Below are 20,330 nucleotides of genomic sequence, written 5' to 3'. Positions count from 1 at the left end.
AAGACCTCTCTGTATTTTGAAATATATTTATTTAATCTTAATTATCTTTTTAAAAATCATAAAAATAAAATTTGTTTGTAGTAAAAAAAATTTTTCAAATAGTACTGCCTCCTGCCCCCAAACAATAGTGAAATATGTAACATAGATCAAGCAAGTTCCCCTTTTCCCTACTCTTAATAGTGCTCTTCAGAGATAACTATATTTAATAATTTGGTATATATCTTTCCATATACTTTATGTCAATTTAAACTTTTTTAAAAGCCAAAAATGAGATTATGCTTTATATCTTCCCATGTTAATGAATATAAATCTACTTTTTCTTTCTTTAAAAGCAATACTTTGCTATCTTTTCTTTTTTCTATATATTTTTATTGATTTCAGAGAGATAGAAACATCAATGATGAGAGAGAATCATTGATTGGCTGCCTCTTGCACACACCTACTGGGGATCAAGCCTGCAACCCCGGGCATGTGTCCTCGGCCGGAATCGAACCTGGGACGCTTCATTCCGCAGGCCGATGTTCTGTCCACTGAACCAAACCGGCTACGGCTGGACATAACATTGTAACAGAGCCTCGTGTGTGTGTGTGTGTGTGTGTGTGTGTGTGTGTGTGTGTTTAATTGTGTAAGGGGAGGACAGTTTTGTCATTTTTTAGTAATTGAAATTTTATTACACTTTGTTTTCCAGGTAGTTTGTACCCATACATATACATTGACCTAGAAAATGAAAAGTGTGCAGGCTTTTTTTTTAAGCTTGTAGGAGTGTTTCATTTTCTTCATCTGTATACCAGTAATCTTCTATCTACAGATATAAAAGCCTGATATCCAAATTGTCCCCTTGGGAGTTCGACCGGGAGACTGGGAGTTCAATCGCTAGCTTTGACGTGTGCTGACCACCAGGGGGCAGCGCAGAACGAAGGAAAGCCCTGACCAGCAGCCGGGGAAGGGAGGCTCGGGTCCCTATCGGCCCTGATCGCTGGCCAGGCCTACGGACCCTACCCATGCACAAATTTCATGCACCAGGCCTCTAGTGGTAGTATAATAATAGTAACTAATCAAAGGGTTGTTGTGAGGATTTAAATGAGTTATACATACAAAGTGCTTAGGGCCTAGTGCAGGGGTGGGCAAACTTTTTGACTCGAGGGCCACAATGGGTTCTTAAACTGGACCGGAGGGCCGGAACAAAAGCATGGATGGAGTGTTTGTGTGAACTAATATAAATTCAAAGTAAACATCATTACATAAAAGGGTATGGTCTTTTTTTTTTTTTAGTTTTATTCATTTCAAACGGGCCGGATCCGGCCCGCGGGCCGTAGTTTGCCCACGGCTGGGCTAGTGCCTGCTACTTAGTAGGTTCTTAGTGTTAACTGTTAATCTTCATAGTGATAGTACAGTCTTTTCTTAGACTAGCTCTATGGCCAAAGTATTTGTTTCCCTCTTCCTAAAAGGGTTATATAAATAAATTCTGCACTTACAGATAGTTCTTTGATGACTTGAAATGCACATACAAAAAGTATGTGCCAAGAAAAATATTACAGTGTCATTTTTTAAGTTATTCAGTCAGCAACATAGAGTCTATCATTTGCCAACACCAAGCATACCAAGGTTCATAGTCCTTGCCTCAGGGAGCTCATAGTAAGGTGTAGAGATGGGTAAACCACTTTTAAAGCATAAATCATTTAAGTGTTTTTTTTGTTTACATGAAAGCATCCTCTCAAAGTGTTTCATTTTAAGTCGGCAAATAAATAATGCTTAGTCTTCCTAATATTAAAAAAAGGAAAACTAACTTTTATTGTCTGAGCCTTAGTTTATCCCTCTACGTGGTGATAACTACTAAATCTTCATGAGAATACATTGTAACCGTTTTAGATTCTTAAATCTGGTAAGATGGTTTTGAGACTCTTAGGCGTAACCTATACATTTATAGTTGGTGTATTATAATAAAGGAAAAGTTCAGTTCGATTACTTTGCTTCTGTTAACAAAGGTCAGCTTGTGGAGGATACATATTTATCACAGTTACCAGATATGGAGTCCACAGTTTGTTTGCTTGTCAGCATTAGATTTGGAAATGATAGTGTAATAAGATGTTCTGCCATGTGACTTAGGCATCCTTTTTCTGGAACTAAAATATTGTAAGATACTTTTTATGGCCCAGGCGATGTGTTGGATGCTACAGTGACAGGGTGAGGTCTCTTCTCTCAAGCAGCTAACAGTGCAGTGAAGTCAGACTCACGATACAGTATAAGTGTGGTAGCAGTGACATGAATGATACTGAGAAAGGAGTGATTAATTCTGCATGGAAATCCTCATTTTCAGAAAGGTATTCTCTGAATCCCGATTTTCAAAGGAGTTATTTCCAGACCGGTACTCTATGGAGAATTTTGGCATTTAGTTAGGGATAGTTTCACTACCTAAGAATCTGTTTATTTAAAGGCTTTTTAATGTGAATGGGTCAGACTATTTTATATGAAAGAGAGGGCGACTTGGGATTGTATTTCTAATTTTATTTTTAATAAGTTTTCTTACTTTAAAGTTACCTTTAAATAGTATTTTAAATTATAAAAGTAATATATGCATATAAAATATTCAAACAGTTCAAAAGTCTAATCAGATAAAAGTGAGAGTATCCCCACTCTCCCTGGGAACTCCTGTTAGACAGTTCAACCATTACTTGTAAATAAACTTGGATTTGAAGTACCTCATATTCTGAGCGGTTACTCTTTCTTTTTAAAGGGGGAGAGGGGTAATCAATTTCCCTTTTTAGGGAAGTACTCCAGAGCAATAGAGATTGTAACTATGAAGTGGAAGGTAACTGTGGTGGATTTCGGGAAGTACATTGATCAGTTAGATTGCTGTGTCCTATAGGGCTTTTTAAGGATTTATTGACACACTTCATCAAGGTGTTTGAGAGAGTATTCAGGGAAACCTAAGAAATTCTGCAGTTCTTTTCCCCTCCTTATAAATTCATGCCTGGTCAGAAATTACAGCTTGAGTGGGATGTCCCTCCTCAGAACTCAAATGCACACTATCTATCATGTTACTTAGTGTGGCAGTAATGTAAAATGTTAAGGATTTTTTCTTTTTGTTTCTTTCTGTTAGGGGCTCACCCAATATATATTTTGTCATATGTCTCTTCATCTCTCCCTTATTTCAACTTCCACTTACTCCCCCAACTCCCCACATCATTCTCTTAAGAGAAAATAATAAGTTTTGCCCACTGAGTCCTCTTTCTGATTTGATTTAATATGTCTTGGGCTGAATGTTTCTCACAAAAACACTTTGCATTCCGTATTAGCCTATCAAACCTTTTTCTCCATAGACCTCTGCATAGATTGCATGCCTTCTACTGTGGTACCCTCAGAGGTATGAAAATCCAAGTCTGCTTTTGGCTTAGCCGTCATGATTTAGAATATAAGTCTCCATGCTCTGCTTTGAAAACGTTATCCTGGTGGTTATTTTGTACCATTTAAAAAAAAAAATTCTCCTTTTGGTCCACAGAACCAGCCAGCACACTGGGGCAGTACTCCTTATACTGTTCCAGTTAAAACCACAGTCCTCAATGATAACACAGCCATGTATCTATATCTGGGAATCAGGATGTGCACACACCTGTATATATGTATTCATACCTGGATATATAAAAATTCTAGTTGGACACACATTGGAAATGGCAACAACTCATCCATATGGTTGGTGTTAAGGAATTTGTTACCTGCAGCACTCTTTCTTACTGGTAACACCATTCTGCTTGGGGAATAAAGTACAAGCCCAAACAGTAATACTGACAGAATTTGGAATTATGATACAGTGGAGCCTTCACGTAATTCTTTGTTGAAGAAGTTAGGGCCTAAATGTTAAGGCTTATTGTTATTCTGAGTTGATAATCTCTGCCTTGCTTTAATAATTTTTCCTCATGCCTGGGTAGCCCGCGAGTTGCACAATAATCACTCACACAGCTTTGTAATCAATGCCTAAAGTAATAGGATTCCTCTGGCCACCGGCAATTAATAAATTTGTGTCTTTTTTAAAACACTAGCAAGTCGGGCCTGAAATACGACTGACTGGCTCTCCTCATTTGCATATTTATTGCAGTGGAAAAATTCTTACCAGATGATTGATGCTGAGCCTGCCTCTTGAATTCCAAGCAGCACATTATTATGAAATGAAAAATGCCGGCCATACAGTTGATTAAAGTTGAAGACAGTGGAATCAGTGTTTTTTAAGATTGTGGGAGAATTAAAGGCATATTTTAATAGATGTTGACAAGAAGTGAACTAACAAAAGCAAAGCAAAGGATTTGCTTGAAAAGATTTAATCAAACGTCTTTCTTGGGGGATTAATTGCCGGGGATGACTAGTGCAAGTGGCAGGCTTGTGTGGATTTGAATGAAAAGTATTGTTCTCAGGCCAATATATTGTGTGTCATTTTGACCTATAGTTTAGCTCTAGTTCTAGAGTTACTTTTGAGGGAGAAAAAAAAATGCCCTTGTAATATGTACGTTCTAGTTCAATATGTTTATTTGGGGGTAATAGGAATGTGGCAGTTTATTGTACACAAATAATTGTATGTTTGCATATTATTTTAAAAATAACGGTATAGATATTTAAAAACTGATAAGGTAAGCTTTATTTTACTTTATATATTCATTCTTCCCATTCCACCTCCACCCCCTTACCAAAGTTTTATGTATTGGGTTATAATCTAATAAATGAACTGTGCACCCATGTCCAAACTTATTCTCTGCCTACAATTTTGTTTTTGTTGGACAGCCTAGATGAATCAGGGGGAAAAATAAAGCTGTTAGGTGAAAATGGTTTTTAGATTGGTGACATTTTCTATATAGAATGCTTGTATATGGGTAGCATGCAAATGAATACTTCATATAGGACTGTGAGTACTAGCTCAGCCCTAGTGCTGTAGATCAGTACAAGCAGAGCTTAAGAATTTTCACCATGTGAAATGATGATTTTTATGGTAATATTCTTTCCATTTTTATAACATTAAAAATTTTTAAATACCTTAATATATAAAAAAAATTTGTTATTTTTTATTTTCATTCTGTGAGATAAACAGGCAAAGGATTATCTGTGTTTTATAGATGAGAAAATTGAGACTAAAAGAGATTACACTGGTCCACTCAGTATATAAAATGACTAGTTAGTGATAGTGTCGGTTAGAATGTGGGATTCCTGACCCTTAGTAAAGCACTCTTTCTATTTATTATCTACTTGGAAAATTATTCCTAAAGCTGGTGCCTAGATGCTTAGGTTGAATCTTGGTAACACGGTGAGGCATATGTCCTTCTTGCTCTCTTCTGGAAATTGACCATATAGGACAAAATAAACATATATCTTTGACAATCTCTGTTGTTGTTTTTGTTGTTTGTTTTTTTGTAACCACTTGCCAAGAAGGAGAGTGAAGAAAGTATATGCATCTTTGCTGCTTTTAAAAACTTAACTATAACAGTAATGGGTGAAAAATTAGAAGTGAATTAGAAACTGTTGATTCCATTCTCTTTATAATTTATAGGGTTGAACAAACAGAAGTCAGCCCCATATGAATGATAAAGAGGGTTTGTTTTGGTTTTGTCTGGGAAGAATTCACTGTTAGATTTGAGCCTCCCAGAGAGAGTCTTTCCTCACTCTTGTCAGTTGTGGCTTTGAGGAGGCCTACCACGTCCAGCAAAGGATTGCTCCTTGTCTCCTCAGGTTTTACATAAAATCTTGTTAGGAGGAAATGTGGCTCTTATATTGCAAAGAAATGAGGATTGGGTTCTTTCTTCTAAATCTCTTTATAGGAAGTTGTCCGTTGTCCATGTGTTGGCCACTAGTGACTTTACTTTGATAAACTTTTTTTTTTTTTTTTTGGTGTGGTTAGAAACACAGAATTGCAGATTTCATCTCTGGTAGGTCTCCTGACACTTTGATGCATGGTGGTGCTATCCCTGAATGGAGCTTAAATACTTCAGGGCTACTTTCTGACTGAGTGAAGGGGTGTATAAAATGAGAACATATGAGAAAGTATTAACAGAAAGGCACACTTTGATTTACTGATATTGGCTCTCTGCTTTCTTGTTGGATTGATAGGCTGTCTAATATATCTGCAGTGGATTTTTAAAAACTGACTTGAACAAAATAAAAGGGCTTGTATAGCTATTTGAGAGTGGCCCTTAAAGTACTAGGCTTTCATTGGATGTTTTCACAATTCTTGGTTATGTTACATGTAAGAGTCAAATTATGACTTGCTTGTTGGGGGCAAGCAGCTATAAACATTATGGACTGCTCTGCAGCTTCTTCCCTGCATGGTTCTTGATTTCATATTTTAGAACATGACACATGGTACCTAGTGGAAGTAAGGGACAGGCACTTGCCTTTTTTGTTCTTTTAAATTTTTTATTGTGGTAAAAAAACGCATAATAAAATTTACCTTACTAATCATTTCTAAGTGTACAGTTCAGTAGTGTTAAGTATATTCACATTGTTGTACAACCAGTTTCTAGAACCTTTTCATCTTGCAAAGCTAAAAATCTTTACACTTCATTAAAACAACAACTCACTATTTCCCTCTGCCCCAACCCCTGGAAACTACCCTTCAGTTTTCTGTTTGTATGAATTTGACTACGCTAGGTACCTTATTTAAATGGAATGATATAGTATTTGTTGTTTTGTGACTGTCTTATTTCATTTAGCATAGTGTCCTCAAGGTTCATCCATATTGTAGCATGTGTCAGAATTTCCTTCTTTTTAAAGGCTGAATAATATTCCTTCTCCCCCCCCACCCCCCCGTTCTTTTTGACTGACTTCAAGATTGAGGGATTGTAGATTATTTTGTCTAGGATGGTAGAATTATTTATTATACTCTGGTTTGGGATTTTTTAAAGTGTTTATTTAATTGTGGTAAAATATACATGACATAAAATTTACCATTTTAACCATTTTTCAGTATACAGTTCAGTACCATTATGTACATTCACATTGTTATTCAACCATCACCAATATCTATCTCTAGAACTTCTTCATAATCTCAAACTGAAACTGTATTCATTAAACAGTAAGTCTACATTCCCCCTCCCCTTCAACCCCTGGCAACCACCATTCTACTTTCTATGAATGTGACTGTTTTAGGTATCTCATGTAAGTGGAATCATACAGTATATGCCCTTTTATCACTGGCTTATTTCACTTAGCATAATATTTTCAAAGTTAAGTCTTGGGAATTTTAGAAACTAGTGTGCAGATGTAAGATTGATTTGTGGTTTCACTTTGGAAAATATGGGCCCTGTCTCTTAAGATACAGACATTTCTAGAAAAGAAGTTATAAAATAGTGGTTAATACATAGAATTTGGATGAGATGACAATTCTCCGTTTTCATGGGCTTCCTTCCAAGTATAAGTGTCTTTTCTATTTTCTTAATCTTCTTGCTACAATATATACTCTAGAACCTTAGCTACTTGGGATATCTCTTATCAGTTCTCGAGTCTTTTCACAGATGACCATTTGTGGTAACCTAATATTTGTAGTTATCATTTGTATTCTTTGTTCTACTCATTTCTTTTAAAATTTCCCATATATATTTACATAATTTGTGTTGTTCTACTTATACACTTAGCACATTTAGACTGACTGATTTTAGGCTTTAAAGTTGTTATATCTTTGTTCTATTTTTCCTTCTGGCCTGTGTTATCATCTTGTTTATACTTAATCCATTTCCTGAAAGCCGACAGAATAAAGGATAATGCTGTATTACTTTTTTCTTCTTCATGAGTATAAGTTGTCTCCATATTTGGTGAAAATTTTTGTTATTTTGTTTTTTAAAAGTCAGAGCAACAGATTGGGAATTTTGGTTTGGAACACAAGGCATTTTGGACTTTTCGGGTAATATATACTGCAGATGTTCCCAAGTGGTATGAATATACACTGATTATAAAAGGATTAGAATACAGAATTTAGAAAAACTGTGATCAAGCGTCTTATTTTAAACAAGGAAGTATTTATGTAGTCTTATATGCAGAGTATTTGAAGGAATACAACATAGCTATTGGGTTATTGATTTCTTTCTGACCAATCTGAGAAGGGTGTCTCAGCAAGGTTAGCTTTTTAGCAGAGTATTTGAAGGAATACAACATAGCTATTGGGTTGATTTCTTTCTGACCAATCTGAGAAGAGTGTCTCAGCAAGGTTAGTTTGTTTAAATCAGGTGTTGGTGTACCATTGATGAAACAAGTTGGGATGTAAATAGTGAGGAGGCTATTCATGCTGGGTTGGGTAGAAGCAGAAATGATAGAACAAGACTTACAAAAATCACTTAAGCTGAAGTTAGTGTGGATTGTAAAACAAAAATGAATGTAGGGATTGCTAAATGAAAGTAGGGTTGCTTGTGAGAAGACTGCAGTTATTTAAGGGGAAAAGGGAAGGAGCAATAGAAGCATGGCCAGAGATAACTATTAGTGTGAAAAATACACAATGTAATCAATTAAATGTATAGAATAAGGGCACCAAAATGTCAGTGACCTATGAAAACACGTTAAACAGAGAAGAAAAAAATCAGACAAGGAAGAAGTATTAGGAAGAAAAAGATTCTGTTTCTGAAATGGTATATATGAAGGAGTGATGGGGCACCCATGTGAAGATTTTCTTGGAGTTGCTGGAAATGTGAAAGTTTGAGCTTAGGAGAGATGTCTGAGTGCTATCAACACATAAATAGTGATGACCAGTGTCATTAGCCTCTTTAGTAGGATTAGGCTGGTAAAGAAGGTAAGAGTTCAGTTCTCAGAGAGCCAGTTTTTATTCTGAAGTGCTTAGCCATAGACTATATACTGAATCCTGATGAGCTTTTTTACATATGCATCCTGTTGGCTATGAGGAAAGCCAGGTTAAGAACATATATTTGAAAAACAGAATTCGCAAAAGGAAGTACTAATAATGCCTTCCTCTTCGGGTTGTTGTTCTTAGTCCCTGCCCCAACTCTTACCCTGAGCCAGAACTGCTCAGGAACCATGACAATTGTTCCTTCTCTGTGCTTTGTTTCCCAGGCCACAAGGCACTTAAAGCACTGTTGAGGTCATTGGTAGATCTTCAGGAAGAGCTGCTCTTCCAGTACCCGGACACCAGGTACCTAGTAGATGGGACAAAGCCCAAAGCAGAAAGGTAAGGAGGAATGCAACTGTGGAGTTGCTCATTTTCTTTTCGTCTGAATAGTTTCCCATCATTTAAGAAAAAGAAAGCTAAATCCTTTCCATGCAGATATCAGACTTAAATGTTAGTAAAATAGAGCCACTTATATTTACCTGCTCTTTTGGCCAGGATAGCACAAAAATTGGGAATTAAGTTTTGAATTTTAATACTTAGTTGTGCCTCATTCTCTTTGTGACTTCAGCAAAAGACTTGTCTTCTCTTTAGAGCTATTGAAATTAGTAGATTAAAGCACATTTTAATGTCAATGCTTAATTAATGTTTATGAAGCACTTTGTGCCCATATCATGGAATCTCTGGTCACAACCATCTTCTTTTCAATGAGGGAAGAAGTTATTTTGAAGGGTGGAAAATTTCAGGAAACAGTAGACTAAACCCCTTTATTGAAATTATCACATTCAGTGAAGCATCTCCCTGCCTCTTTGTTTGAGCCTGCTGTGTATGGTACCTGCTTACTGCTTTCTCTTTTGCTTATCCTTTGCTTCATTCTTTTCTATGGAATTGGAGGGATAAGTAGTAAACTCACATTTATTGAGTACCTACTGTATGTTGGGGTCTGTAATCCAGTGAATGCAATTGGCTATATAATTGGAAGTTGTATTACTTTCTCATGGCAGTTGCATATAATATTGGGGCTTAATACCTACCCCTTTGAGTTCTGTTACCTACCCCTTTGAGTTTTCTTCACATTCATCTTCTCTTCATCTGGTTCAACTAATATTATTTAGTTGTCCTGAACAATTGGTTATAGGGAGGCATTTGTTTTTATTGATTTGGGGATTAAGGTCATAAAAGTATGATTATATGTTTAAATTTTAAAGACCTTCTTGTAACCAGTATAGGCTTGGTTCCTATGCATTTCTAATAATGTTTTTGCAATCTCATGTAATTTTATGATTTGCTTACCTTTTAAGAAATATTTTGAAATCAGTTTTTATTTGAAAAGTTAAATGATGATTTGCTTACCTTTTAAGAAATATTTTGAAATCAGTTATATTTATTTGAAAAGTTAAATGAGGTTTTGATTGACCTCATGAATATTCTTTTCAAACAAAAGAAAATCCATTCTCACATCTGTGGTGCTATGTAACATGTAGACAAAATAGGGAAGGCCTAAATACTCTCAACTTCATGCAAGTTTAGCTTTTTATGTGGGTAATGTTTATTTCTATTGGACTCATTATTCTTCCTGGTTTTCTAGTGAGGAGGAGATTTCAAGTGAAGATGAAGAGCTGGTAGGAGAGAAGAAGAAGCAGAAAAGGGCCCCACCAAAGAGGAAGCTGGAGATGGATGACTATCCTGGCTTTATGGCAAAGCGTTTTGCTGACTTCACAGTTTACAGGAACCGCACACTTCAGAAGTGGCACGACAAAACCAAACTGGCTTCTGGAAAACTGGGGAAGGCAAGTGTGTGTGTGTGTGTGCGCGCGCATGTGTGAGTAACATGCTGTGGCAACCTGAAGCAGTTCTAAGAAATTGGAACTACAGCTTGTTTGTATGGATGATGTCACTATGGTAATCAGTCATTTCTGTAGAAAAAAATTTACTGAACTCCTACCATTGGGGTTTATACCATTCAGACTTGTGATTTTAACTTTATAAGAAAGAATATTTTTTCTAGAAATTGTGGCCTTGTAAGTGTTCAAGTGTTGGAAATACAAATAAAGAAGTTGATGTTAAACAATAATTATTAAAAGAACAGATGTTAAACAATTATTATTAAAGGAGCAGAAGTTAAACTCTGGGTATAGGAAAGTAATATAATCTATTAACCACTTTTTTTTTCTGAGAACAATTACAGCCATTCACAAACTCAGTCTTTAACAGAAAGTCTCTCTGGAAAGAAGGTTTGTCTATTTCTCTGCCGTCACAGAAAGATAGAGAAACCAATGTAGCTGCCTTCAGCACAGACTTTCTGCATTATCTGACACTGGTTAATGTTGTTGCAGGGTTTTGGTGCCTTTGAATGCTCAATCTTGACTCAGATTGATCATATTCTAATGGACAAAGAAAGATTACTTCGAAGGACACAGACCAAGCGTTCTATCTACCAAGTTCTTGGCAAACCCGAGCCAGCAGCGCAGCCTGTCCCAGAGAGTTTGCCAGGGCAACCGGTAAGAACTCTGTGATGCGTGCAGGATGATTATGGGGAGCAGTTTCTGTGAGGTTAATTAACTGAAAAATCTGATCACCTCCTTGTAGGTATTACTCTTGATATGAAAAATTAATGAAAGAAAGTGGGGGAAACACTACTAGATTGTTAAGAAATGTGGTTTGTTTGTTTTTTTCAAATGATTTTTAAATGTTTTTAAAGTATGGGGCTATTCTTAACTTGTGTGTAGTCTTATCTTAATTTTGAAGTTGATGTGAGTCTGGTAATGGAAGCATTTGTAATCCAAACTTTAAAATTCATTTTTAAAGCAGTTTCTTTAGAAATGTCAGTATTGAAGCAAGTGTGTTCTTTAGGCTTTATGTTGGATGTTTGGATACTCCAGAAATGGATCCAAAATTGGAATAGTCACATTCTTTTGTTGAAAGGAAACTCTTTTATTTATAGTAGAAATATATATTTAATACTTTCTTAAGTTCAGAAGAATTTTAAATGAAAAATAAAATTCCTCCTAGTCTGAAAATTTTACTCCTCAGATTTAACCAGTGTTCATATTGTAACATGCTTTCGGGTTATTTTCAATTCATATATATATATTTCTCTGCTGACACAGAAAGATATATACACAGCAACATACATAAATATACATATATAAAATGTGGTTGCCTTTTCTTTTAAACTAAATGATATCGATATGTATGTGTATATAAATACATAAAATGTTATAAAGTATTTATAAAATCTTACAACTTTTTAAATTTAATATATCCCAGATATTTTTCCATATCATTAGATAGAGACCTACCTCATTTTTCCTAATGGCTAGAGTATTCTATTGTATGGATGTGTACTATAATTTATTCAAACAATGGATATTTTTGTTATCTCCAGTTTTAAAAATAGTGCTATAGTAAACATTCCTGAGCATTTATATTTTTGTATTTGTGTGAACATATGGATAGATTTCTCGAGGTAGAAATATTAAAGAGAATATGCATTTTAAATCCCTATGAATGCTGCCGAATTGCCTCCAAAAAAGGCTGTAGTAATTTCCAATCCTACCAGCTGTGTTTTCCAGTACTGAGTGTTGCCAGTTTTAGAGGTGAACAATGGTGTCTTTTCATGTAAATTTGCATATATTTAATTAGAATGAAGTTAAACATTTTCAAATGATTTTTCACTATTTGTGGTTCTTATTCTGTCAAGTTCCTGTTTATGTTTTTGCCCATTTTTTAATTGGATTGTTTTTGTTCTTTAATTTTAAGAGCTCTTTATATCTTAAGGAAAACAGTGCTTTGAATGTTTATAGTACTACATTACTTTGATAACCTAATGGTTATCTTCTTATTGATATAGGAGATTCTTCCTCAAGCTCCTGCCAATGCCCACCTGAAGGATTTGGATGAAGAAATCTTTGATGATGATGACTTTTATCACCAGGTATGATTTTTACACTCTTTTCTTTTGTTACAAATAAGTTTTAGCATTTTAAAACAGCTGGTAGACTTCTCTGACCAAAAGGTTTGGGGATAGAGTCACACAGGGAGTTAAAACTTCTGTGTTCAGAATTAACTTACTGTGTAGTTCTGGATCTGTTGCTTTTCTTTTGTCTTATATTTTTCTTTTTGAAATGAAGGTAGCTACAGCTACTTGGTTAGTTGTTACACATTGTGAATTATCTGTAAAACAGTTTCAACTTTGAGTCAGGTCTATTCTTTCTTAACCGTTTTTGATAATGTTAATGGAGGATTTTTTGTTATTTGGTTTTTGTCCTATCAATAATAATAAAAGGGTAATATGCTAATTAGACCGGATGTCCTTCTGGATGAAGCCAGGGCCGGTGGGAAGCCCGGGTCCCGGGTGCCGGAGGGAAGCTGGTGCCGGCAGCCGGGGGAAGGAAGGCCTACTCTTGCACGAATTTTTGTGCAACGGACCTCTAATTACTATTATATCAGAATATGGAGCTAAAGGGCTGGGATCTCAGAATTCTTTAATTGTACTTCTGGTTCTATTACTTATTAAGTCTCTTGTCTTTATTTTTGTGCCTGTTCAAATCAGTTAAGTATGTATTGAGATTGCTACTGTTGATTATAATAATACTAGAGGCTCAGTGCACAATTTTGTGTACAGGTGGGGTCCCTAGGCCTGGCCAGCTATCAGGGCCGATTGGGGCCATCTCACCCAATCCCGATCAGCTAGGCCAGTGGTCGGCAAACTCATTAGTCAACAGAGCCAAATATCAACAGTACTTCTTCAAAATAGACTTGCCCAGGCTGAAAACCGACTTCTGCGCATGGGCCATGAAGTTTCAATCGCACTGTACTTGCGCCCGCATGTGGTATTTTGTGGAAGAGCCACACTCAAGGGGCCAAAGAGCCGCATGTGGCTCGCGAGCCGGAGTTTGCCAACCATGGAGCTAGGCCAATTGGGGCCTGCTGGCTGGGGGCGAGGGACGGGCAGGGACCACAGGAGGTTGGCTGGCTGGCTGAGGGGAGGGACTGGCCAGGGGGAGGGATTGCGGGAGGTTGGCCGGTAGTCCCGATCAGGGCGGATCTGGGATGGCTGGCCAGGGGGAGGGACCGGGGGACGTTGGCCGGACACTGGAGGTTGGCTGTGGGAGTGTACTGACCATCAGGGGGAAGCTCCTGTGTTGAGCATTTGCCCCCTGGTGGTCCGTGCGCATCATAGCAATTGGTCAACTGGTCATTTCAGTCGTTTGGTCATAACGGTCACTTAGGCTTTTATATATATAGATATATAGATTGTAGTGCTTTGCAGACAGAAAGAATTGGTAGAAGTTGAAATGTGGTTCCATTGTCAATACTATCTCTTCACAAACATCCCCCAGTTCTTTCCCTGACATCATACCTCTTAGGATGATGCTCTTTTTAATGATGTTAGTGAATGCTGAGGTAGACTAAACATTTGAACTATTCTAAAGAACTAAGATAATTTCCTATAATCCTGGGTCTCTTGATAAGTCATATTTCTTAATGAAATGTGCTTTAGGATGTATACTTTCTAGCTCTAGAGAATTGAGGAGGTTGCTCAGCAGTGATATATCAGTTTTTGTTGAACCATTATTTATCAAGATAATTTTTTTTCTCTGCTAAATTTTTAGTGTGTTAACTTTTGCAAAGATTTTGCAACAGCTTGTTGAAGGTTTAACCATGATGACTGTATTATGTACATGGAATATGAAGGAAGGAACTTAGGAAAATTACACTGTGAACCCAGTAGAACAAGTGATTCTTTATTGCAGATACCTCTGGTTTTGTCCTAAAACGAGAAAGAAACTTTCTATTAATCTTCCTATTCACTCTGTGGTGTTCAATAAAATTATTACCATAGTGAGTCTTAAAAGTAATGAGAGGAAAGAGGATTGGTGGAGCCCCAAGTGTTCTTAGTCAGAGGTCCTGATTCCTTTTCCCTTTTCTTCTCTTATTATATCCATTTGTCAGAAGAATAGGGAACTCTACTTTGTTCTAGAAAGTCTAAGGAAATACCTGATATAGGATATTAATGGTGTATAGTTGCATGAGATCATGGGAGACAATCAAAAATGTTTCAGTCTTCATTAATTGAAGTGTACATTATTCAATGGAGAGTATATCATAAATTAAATAGCCTTAATAAAATAAACTGAAATTATGGGAAAGAATTGCTTCTACTGGCAATCCCTTGCCTGAAAGATTTTTAAAAAAAGGTTTTTTTTTTGGCCTGGAGGTCTGTTTAAAAAGAAATAGCATTACTTGATTGGCCCTTCATCCCAATTAATAATTTTAACTTAGGTAAATTCTGATTTCAGAGTTATGACTAGTCACATCTTAGCTTTTCCCCTTGCCGGTTAATTGGGGTGCTGGGGTTAATCTAAATTAAAACTTAAACTAATAGAGGTCAGCAAGGCAGCTGAAACACCTGAGTGAAACAAATGGGACTGCCAGGCGCAACTTTATCTTGGCTGTTTCCCAAGAGGGAAGTGGCAGCAAATTGGAGTCGTTTCAGCCTTCTGTAAAGGTGAATGATGGGTGACACTTGTTAATGTACAGTATCTCCGGAAGCATTCCAGATTGCTTTGCTGCTGTACCAACTGCTGCCATCCATGCACAGTCAGTAGGAACTGGACCGGTTGCCAACATCTGGCAGCACAGCAAGGAATGGGTGCAAGTCTTGAAACCCCGCAGATTCTAAATATGGTGCTTAGAACTGTGCAGGCTTTAATCACTTACCACTGTTTGGCAGCAGGCTACGACAGCTTATCCTAGCCTCGTACATCACATCCCGACATCTGCTGAGCCTCAAGGCAGCTGCACATTCATTTTCTTTTCTTGCCTTTTCTCTTTACCTCCTATTCCTGTCCTTCCCACTTTCCCCCTCCTCCCTTCAGTTTTCCTCCCCCTTCCCAATATGCTTCTTGGGAGAGATGATCTGTAAAGATTACTGCTTCATTGTGTACAAGTAATTGTGGTGATGCCAGGCCCTTGACAGACACAACGTAGCACCTGTTCTGCTGACCTGGTTAATTTCTTCTGTTGAGTGGGATTTGCCAGAGATTGGAGCTGAAGCCAATTCGATGATAAGGCTAAAGAAAATGGCTGTATGTTTTCTGTCACCTCCCAATTAAATTGGCTTCATAAAGTGCTTTCCTTTATTTGTCAGGGTAGTAAGCCTGAGCTAAGTGTTGCATTCAGAAGTGGTACAATGTATTACAACGGACTTGTGAGTTTTCATTTGCATTTTTTTGTTTTTTATGTGATCATACGGAAAAGCTGGGTGGTGAATATAATACATTTCACCTTTTTGTTTTTTTTAAACCATACTTGAAGCCAGACTCTTTGGGTCCATGTTTTGTAAGGAAGAGATTATAGCCACATTGAATTTTAATGTTTCATTGTAGGGGTTTAAAGGCTTACTTGGTTAATTCAGGTGTCACGAGGCTTGTAAATGCCCTAACTACTGAGAATAATGTTTGGGGTCAGAACACTCAAAACACACACACTCACTCACTCTCTTTGTTTCATAATGGGTCTTAAGTTACTACAATCTTAAAATATGTCTGTGTTATTTAATAAAGGTACAAACATATATAACTGAAGAGTATCAGCATTTCAATTATATCATTTTTGAGGTGAAAAGAACCTTATAAGAAACTGATTCCCTGAAAGGTTAAGTAACTTTCTGAAAGTTATACAGTAAATGGCAACTCTAGTACTTGATCTCAAGACTTCTTAGACCAAGTCCTGTTCTTTCCATACCTTTATTTCTTTAATATTTCATCCTCGAGTCATAAAAAGACTTCACTATAGTATTACTTTTCAGTGTGTGAATAAATAAGCTTCATTTCCTTAGACCTGGAAGAAATATTATGTGTGTTAGAAAGTAATGTCTTTTCCTTAAAAGGTAAATGATTTATTGGACTCTTGTTTCTTAACAATTCTAATGAAAAAAATTAGCTTTATAGTTGTGTTACTGGTTTGTTTGGGAACCTGATTGCTGAAAGCTTGAAGTATATGGTGGTGAAGCTTTTATCAGGGAAACTGTTCACCTGCTACAAGCAATGCTGTTACTCTCAAGTGGAGTTAGTTTGCATTTGGCCTATTTCTTGTCAAAGCTCATCCCGGAAGACGATTTCACAAAATGTGAAGGTTGTAAATGGCCGTGAATGATGAGCCATTCAGAAATATTTTCAACATCTGTTATTCATTTTCATGATCCTATTTGCTACTTTTTAACATTAATTTTTTTTAAAGATGTGTTGTCTAGATGACCATTTAAAATTTTTCGTTACTTTATTTTTTAAGCCATCAGTTGATCTTTGACTTGATCAGCCTGATTTTAGTTCTTAAAGAATTGAGGGAGGGCTAACATTTACTGAACACTAGTTGTATGCCAGCTCCTGGACTAATTAGATAGGTACTTGGCCTACATCTTTATTTAATCCTCACAAGATTTCCATATTGAGAAATGACTGTATTTAGCTGTAACCTATGGAAAGTGACTCATTTTATTCTTCTCAGAGCCAAGACTTCAAACTAGTTTCTTGTCACCTCATGAGGTATTTTGTTCTGAAAGGCCTAATTGAGCTTAGATATTGACAGATCGATACCTGGATTTCTAAGGGTTCATTAGGGTTTTGTATGTTGCTCCTAGCTTTATTTAGTTTTGATCTGGTTTGTCCTGTCACTTTAAATTTAACCAGGAGTGTCTGGAGAAAGGCATAATAGATTTTGCACTTTCGATGACCACTCTGATGGGTGAAATTTCTCCCTTTATATGCCATCAGGACATGTCTATAACTGACCTTACCACACATTGGATTTTTGTATCCAGGACATTTGATAATGCCACAAACAAGTAATTACTGATGCAGTGAACTATTAAGAATTGATAATGTTAAGAAATAGAGAAGAGGTAAGCTTTCTGAGAAGATGGTTTACCTTAATTAAATTGGTGAGTGATTAATATGGACAGTTAATGTGGTTGGTGGCTTTAATTGTATGCATTTAGATCTTAGTGTGAATAAGAGATGTCTGAAGCCATTTCTCTGGTTAATGCTAATACAATGGGACATTCTTACTTTTGGCATGTATCTTTCTAGTGGTTCAGTTGATGGTTAATAATATGTTTTCAGTTTGATCTGAACCTGCTCCTTTTAATTAGTTGTTGGAAAACAGATACCTGTGTTCAGAGTAGTATTTCATTTTAAGTTTTACTTTAAAATGTTGCTATTATTTGAAATGTGTTTCTTAAAAGTTTAGTAAAACTTATTACACATAGGCTTTATTGGCGATTTTAGAGAAGACATTCAAATGAAGTACATAAATTTGAAAATTGCAATTCTGGTTAAAGATATAGCAGAGAATCAGTCAAGTTTCTTGAGGTATAGTAAAGGTGTTAAAAAACAAAACGAACCAAATACTAATGTCCAAGTAAACCCCAGTTTTAATAATTACAAGATTATTTTGCAACCATGTGTACAAATTTTGAGCTATATTCTGCTTTCTATGCTGCCATTGTCTGTCTGTCAATGTTTAGCCCCAAATACGACATCAGTATTGGCATTTATTTGCTAGTGTAGGCTCACTATTATGGAGGATGCACAGACAAGAGGCCAAAAGCCACATTTTAAATGCAAGGTCCGACCGAAATTTCATGAAAGCAGCATCAAGGGAAGGTACACATGAATGACCCTCATTTCTTTCAGTTTCCTTGCTTTAATAAACATCAGAGCATGATTTCAGTATTACTACTTCATTTAACAAAGGTAAAACCTCAGAACAGAGACTAAAACAGTACACTTTAGGAGCCAGCTGGGAAAGAGATAAGAATTGGCTTAGAACTATTGAAGAAACATTTCAAACACAAATGGTCATGGGAGTTTACTAAGCAAACATATGGCCCAAATTGTCTTTTCTATACTAATAAGCACAATGTCAGCTGGCTGACTATAAATTAAACCCAGGATTCCAGCAGCATTTTAGAATTTGGCACTCCTCAAGAAATGGGGCACACTACCAGTTCACTAAGTAGTCATGGTGTCTTCTTATTAAATCATATTCAATGTATAGCTTCTTTAAAGTAAATTATAGGGACAAGTTTTAACATAGAAAGGGGAAGTTTATAAGCATCTTATAAAGGGATGTGTATTGTGGATGTAGACTAGAACATAATTGCTTTAAAGTTAGATAGCATCCTTGAAGACCATCAAGTCCAAACTAAAAGACAGTTTTGTCTTTTTACAAATGAGCCTAGAGAAGATAAATGACTAGTGTAGGATCACTCCACTTAGTGAGTGAGGACATTAAAGCCCAGGTGTTCTTGCTCCCAGTTTGATTTTCTTTCCAGAACATTATGCTGCCTTTTGACCTGACATGTATAAAAATCCACATGAGAGTTTCCTTTTCAGATTAATATCTGTTTAGGAAATTAGAGATCCAGTGTATCCATTTGCACTCTGACAAGTCACATGTATCACTTTTGTGCAATTATGAAATTCATTCAATTAACATTTATTATACCAGATGCTAGGCTTATAAAGACTAATAAGACAAAATCAATGCCCAAGGAATTTGTGTCATCTAACAATAGTAAGGTTCTCTGCAATTTTGTGTAGTCATATAGCTCCTCTTTAAGATTATGGCTTTATTAAAATTTAAGTGGAGAAGATAAGTGGTGAAAGAGAGCAATCAGGTCCTTGATATAAAGACATACATCCAGTCCTCTAGTGTTGTATTATCACAAATACGCTTCAAACATTTATTCGCATACTGGTATTTCTCTCAACATACACCTGATCTAATTCCTAAAGTCATTTTTTCATAACCTATAAAGGTCTCTAAGAGATGCTATTAGATATAAACTTGGGTTAATATAAATTCTCTATTTTTCAAGAATATAGTCACTGGTAAAAGCCAGATTGAGATATCCACTGAAACTTATTTCAGGTTAGAAAAGACTTCCGGTATTTGAGGGTTCATTTGCTATGGCCTGCTTTTTGTGTATTTCCGAAACTTTTTATGCTAAAGGAGAAGAAAAGCCTTCAGATTTCTTTCTTCCTTCCATTAATTCATTCAACAAATATTTGGGTACCTATTATGTGTTTATTGAGTGACTACTATTCTAAGATGTGCTGTTTAATGCAGTAGCCACTAGCCACATGTAGCTATTTAAATTGAATTAAAATAAAATAAGTTAAAATTTCAGCTCTTGAGTCAGTTATACTAGCCACATTTCAAGTGCTAAGTAGCCACATGTGCAAGTAGTGGCTACTGTGTTAGACGGTGCAAATATAGAATACTTCCATCATCACAGAAGTTTCTATTGGAGCTGTGTTAGGGGCTAGAACAAAGCAAAGTCATGTCCTCATGAGCTTTATCTAGCTTAGAAATAGGGTGAAATTGGGGAATATGTTGTGACACTGCAGTAGAAAATGATAAAACTGGCCCTAGCTGGTTTGGCTCGGTGAATAGAGCATCAGCCTTCGGACTGAAGAGTCCCAGGTTCAATTCCAGTCAAGGGCACATACCC

General features: G+C 36.3%; 1 protein-coding gene across 1 annotated transcript in view; it reads left to right on the top strand.

Annotated features, from left to right (window-relative positions):
• Positions 1 to 20,330, top strand: part of AATF (apoptosis antagonizing transcription factor) — an 88,670-nt gene that overhangs the window by 23,090 nt on the left and 45,250 nt on the right. The window contains exons 6-9 of the mRNA XM_005858694.2: positions 9,034 to 9,148; positions 10,395 to 10,596; positions 11,143 to 11,307; positions 12,660 to 12,743. Of these exons, the coding sequence (XP_005858756.2) occupies positions 9,034 to 9,148; positions 10,395 to 10,596; positions 11,143 to 11,307; positions 12,660 to 12,743 (566 nt within the window). The remainder of the gene's footprint in view (positions 1 to 9,033; positions 9,149 to 10,394; positions 10,597 to 11,142; positions 11,308 to 12,659; positions 12,744 to 20,330) is intronic.

This window comes from Myotis brandtii, unplaced genomic scaffold (genome assembly GCF_000412655.1).
Source record: "Myotis brandtii unplaced genomic scaffold, ASM41265v1 scaffold120, whole genome shotgun sequence".
Classification (NCBI taxonomy): domain Eukaryota; kingdom Metazoa; phylum Chordata; class Mammalia; order Chiroptera; family Vespertilionidae; genus Myotis; species Myotis brandtii.
The sequence above is the reverse complement of the archived record's forward strand: the minus strand, read 5'-3'. Positions and strand labels throughout refer to the sequence as shown.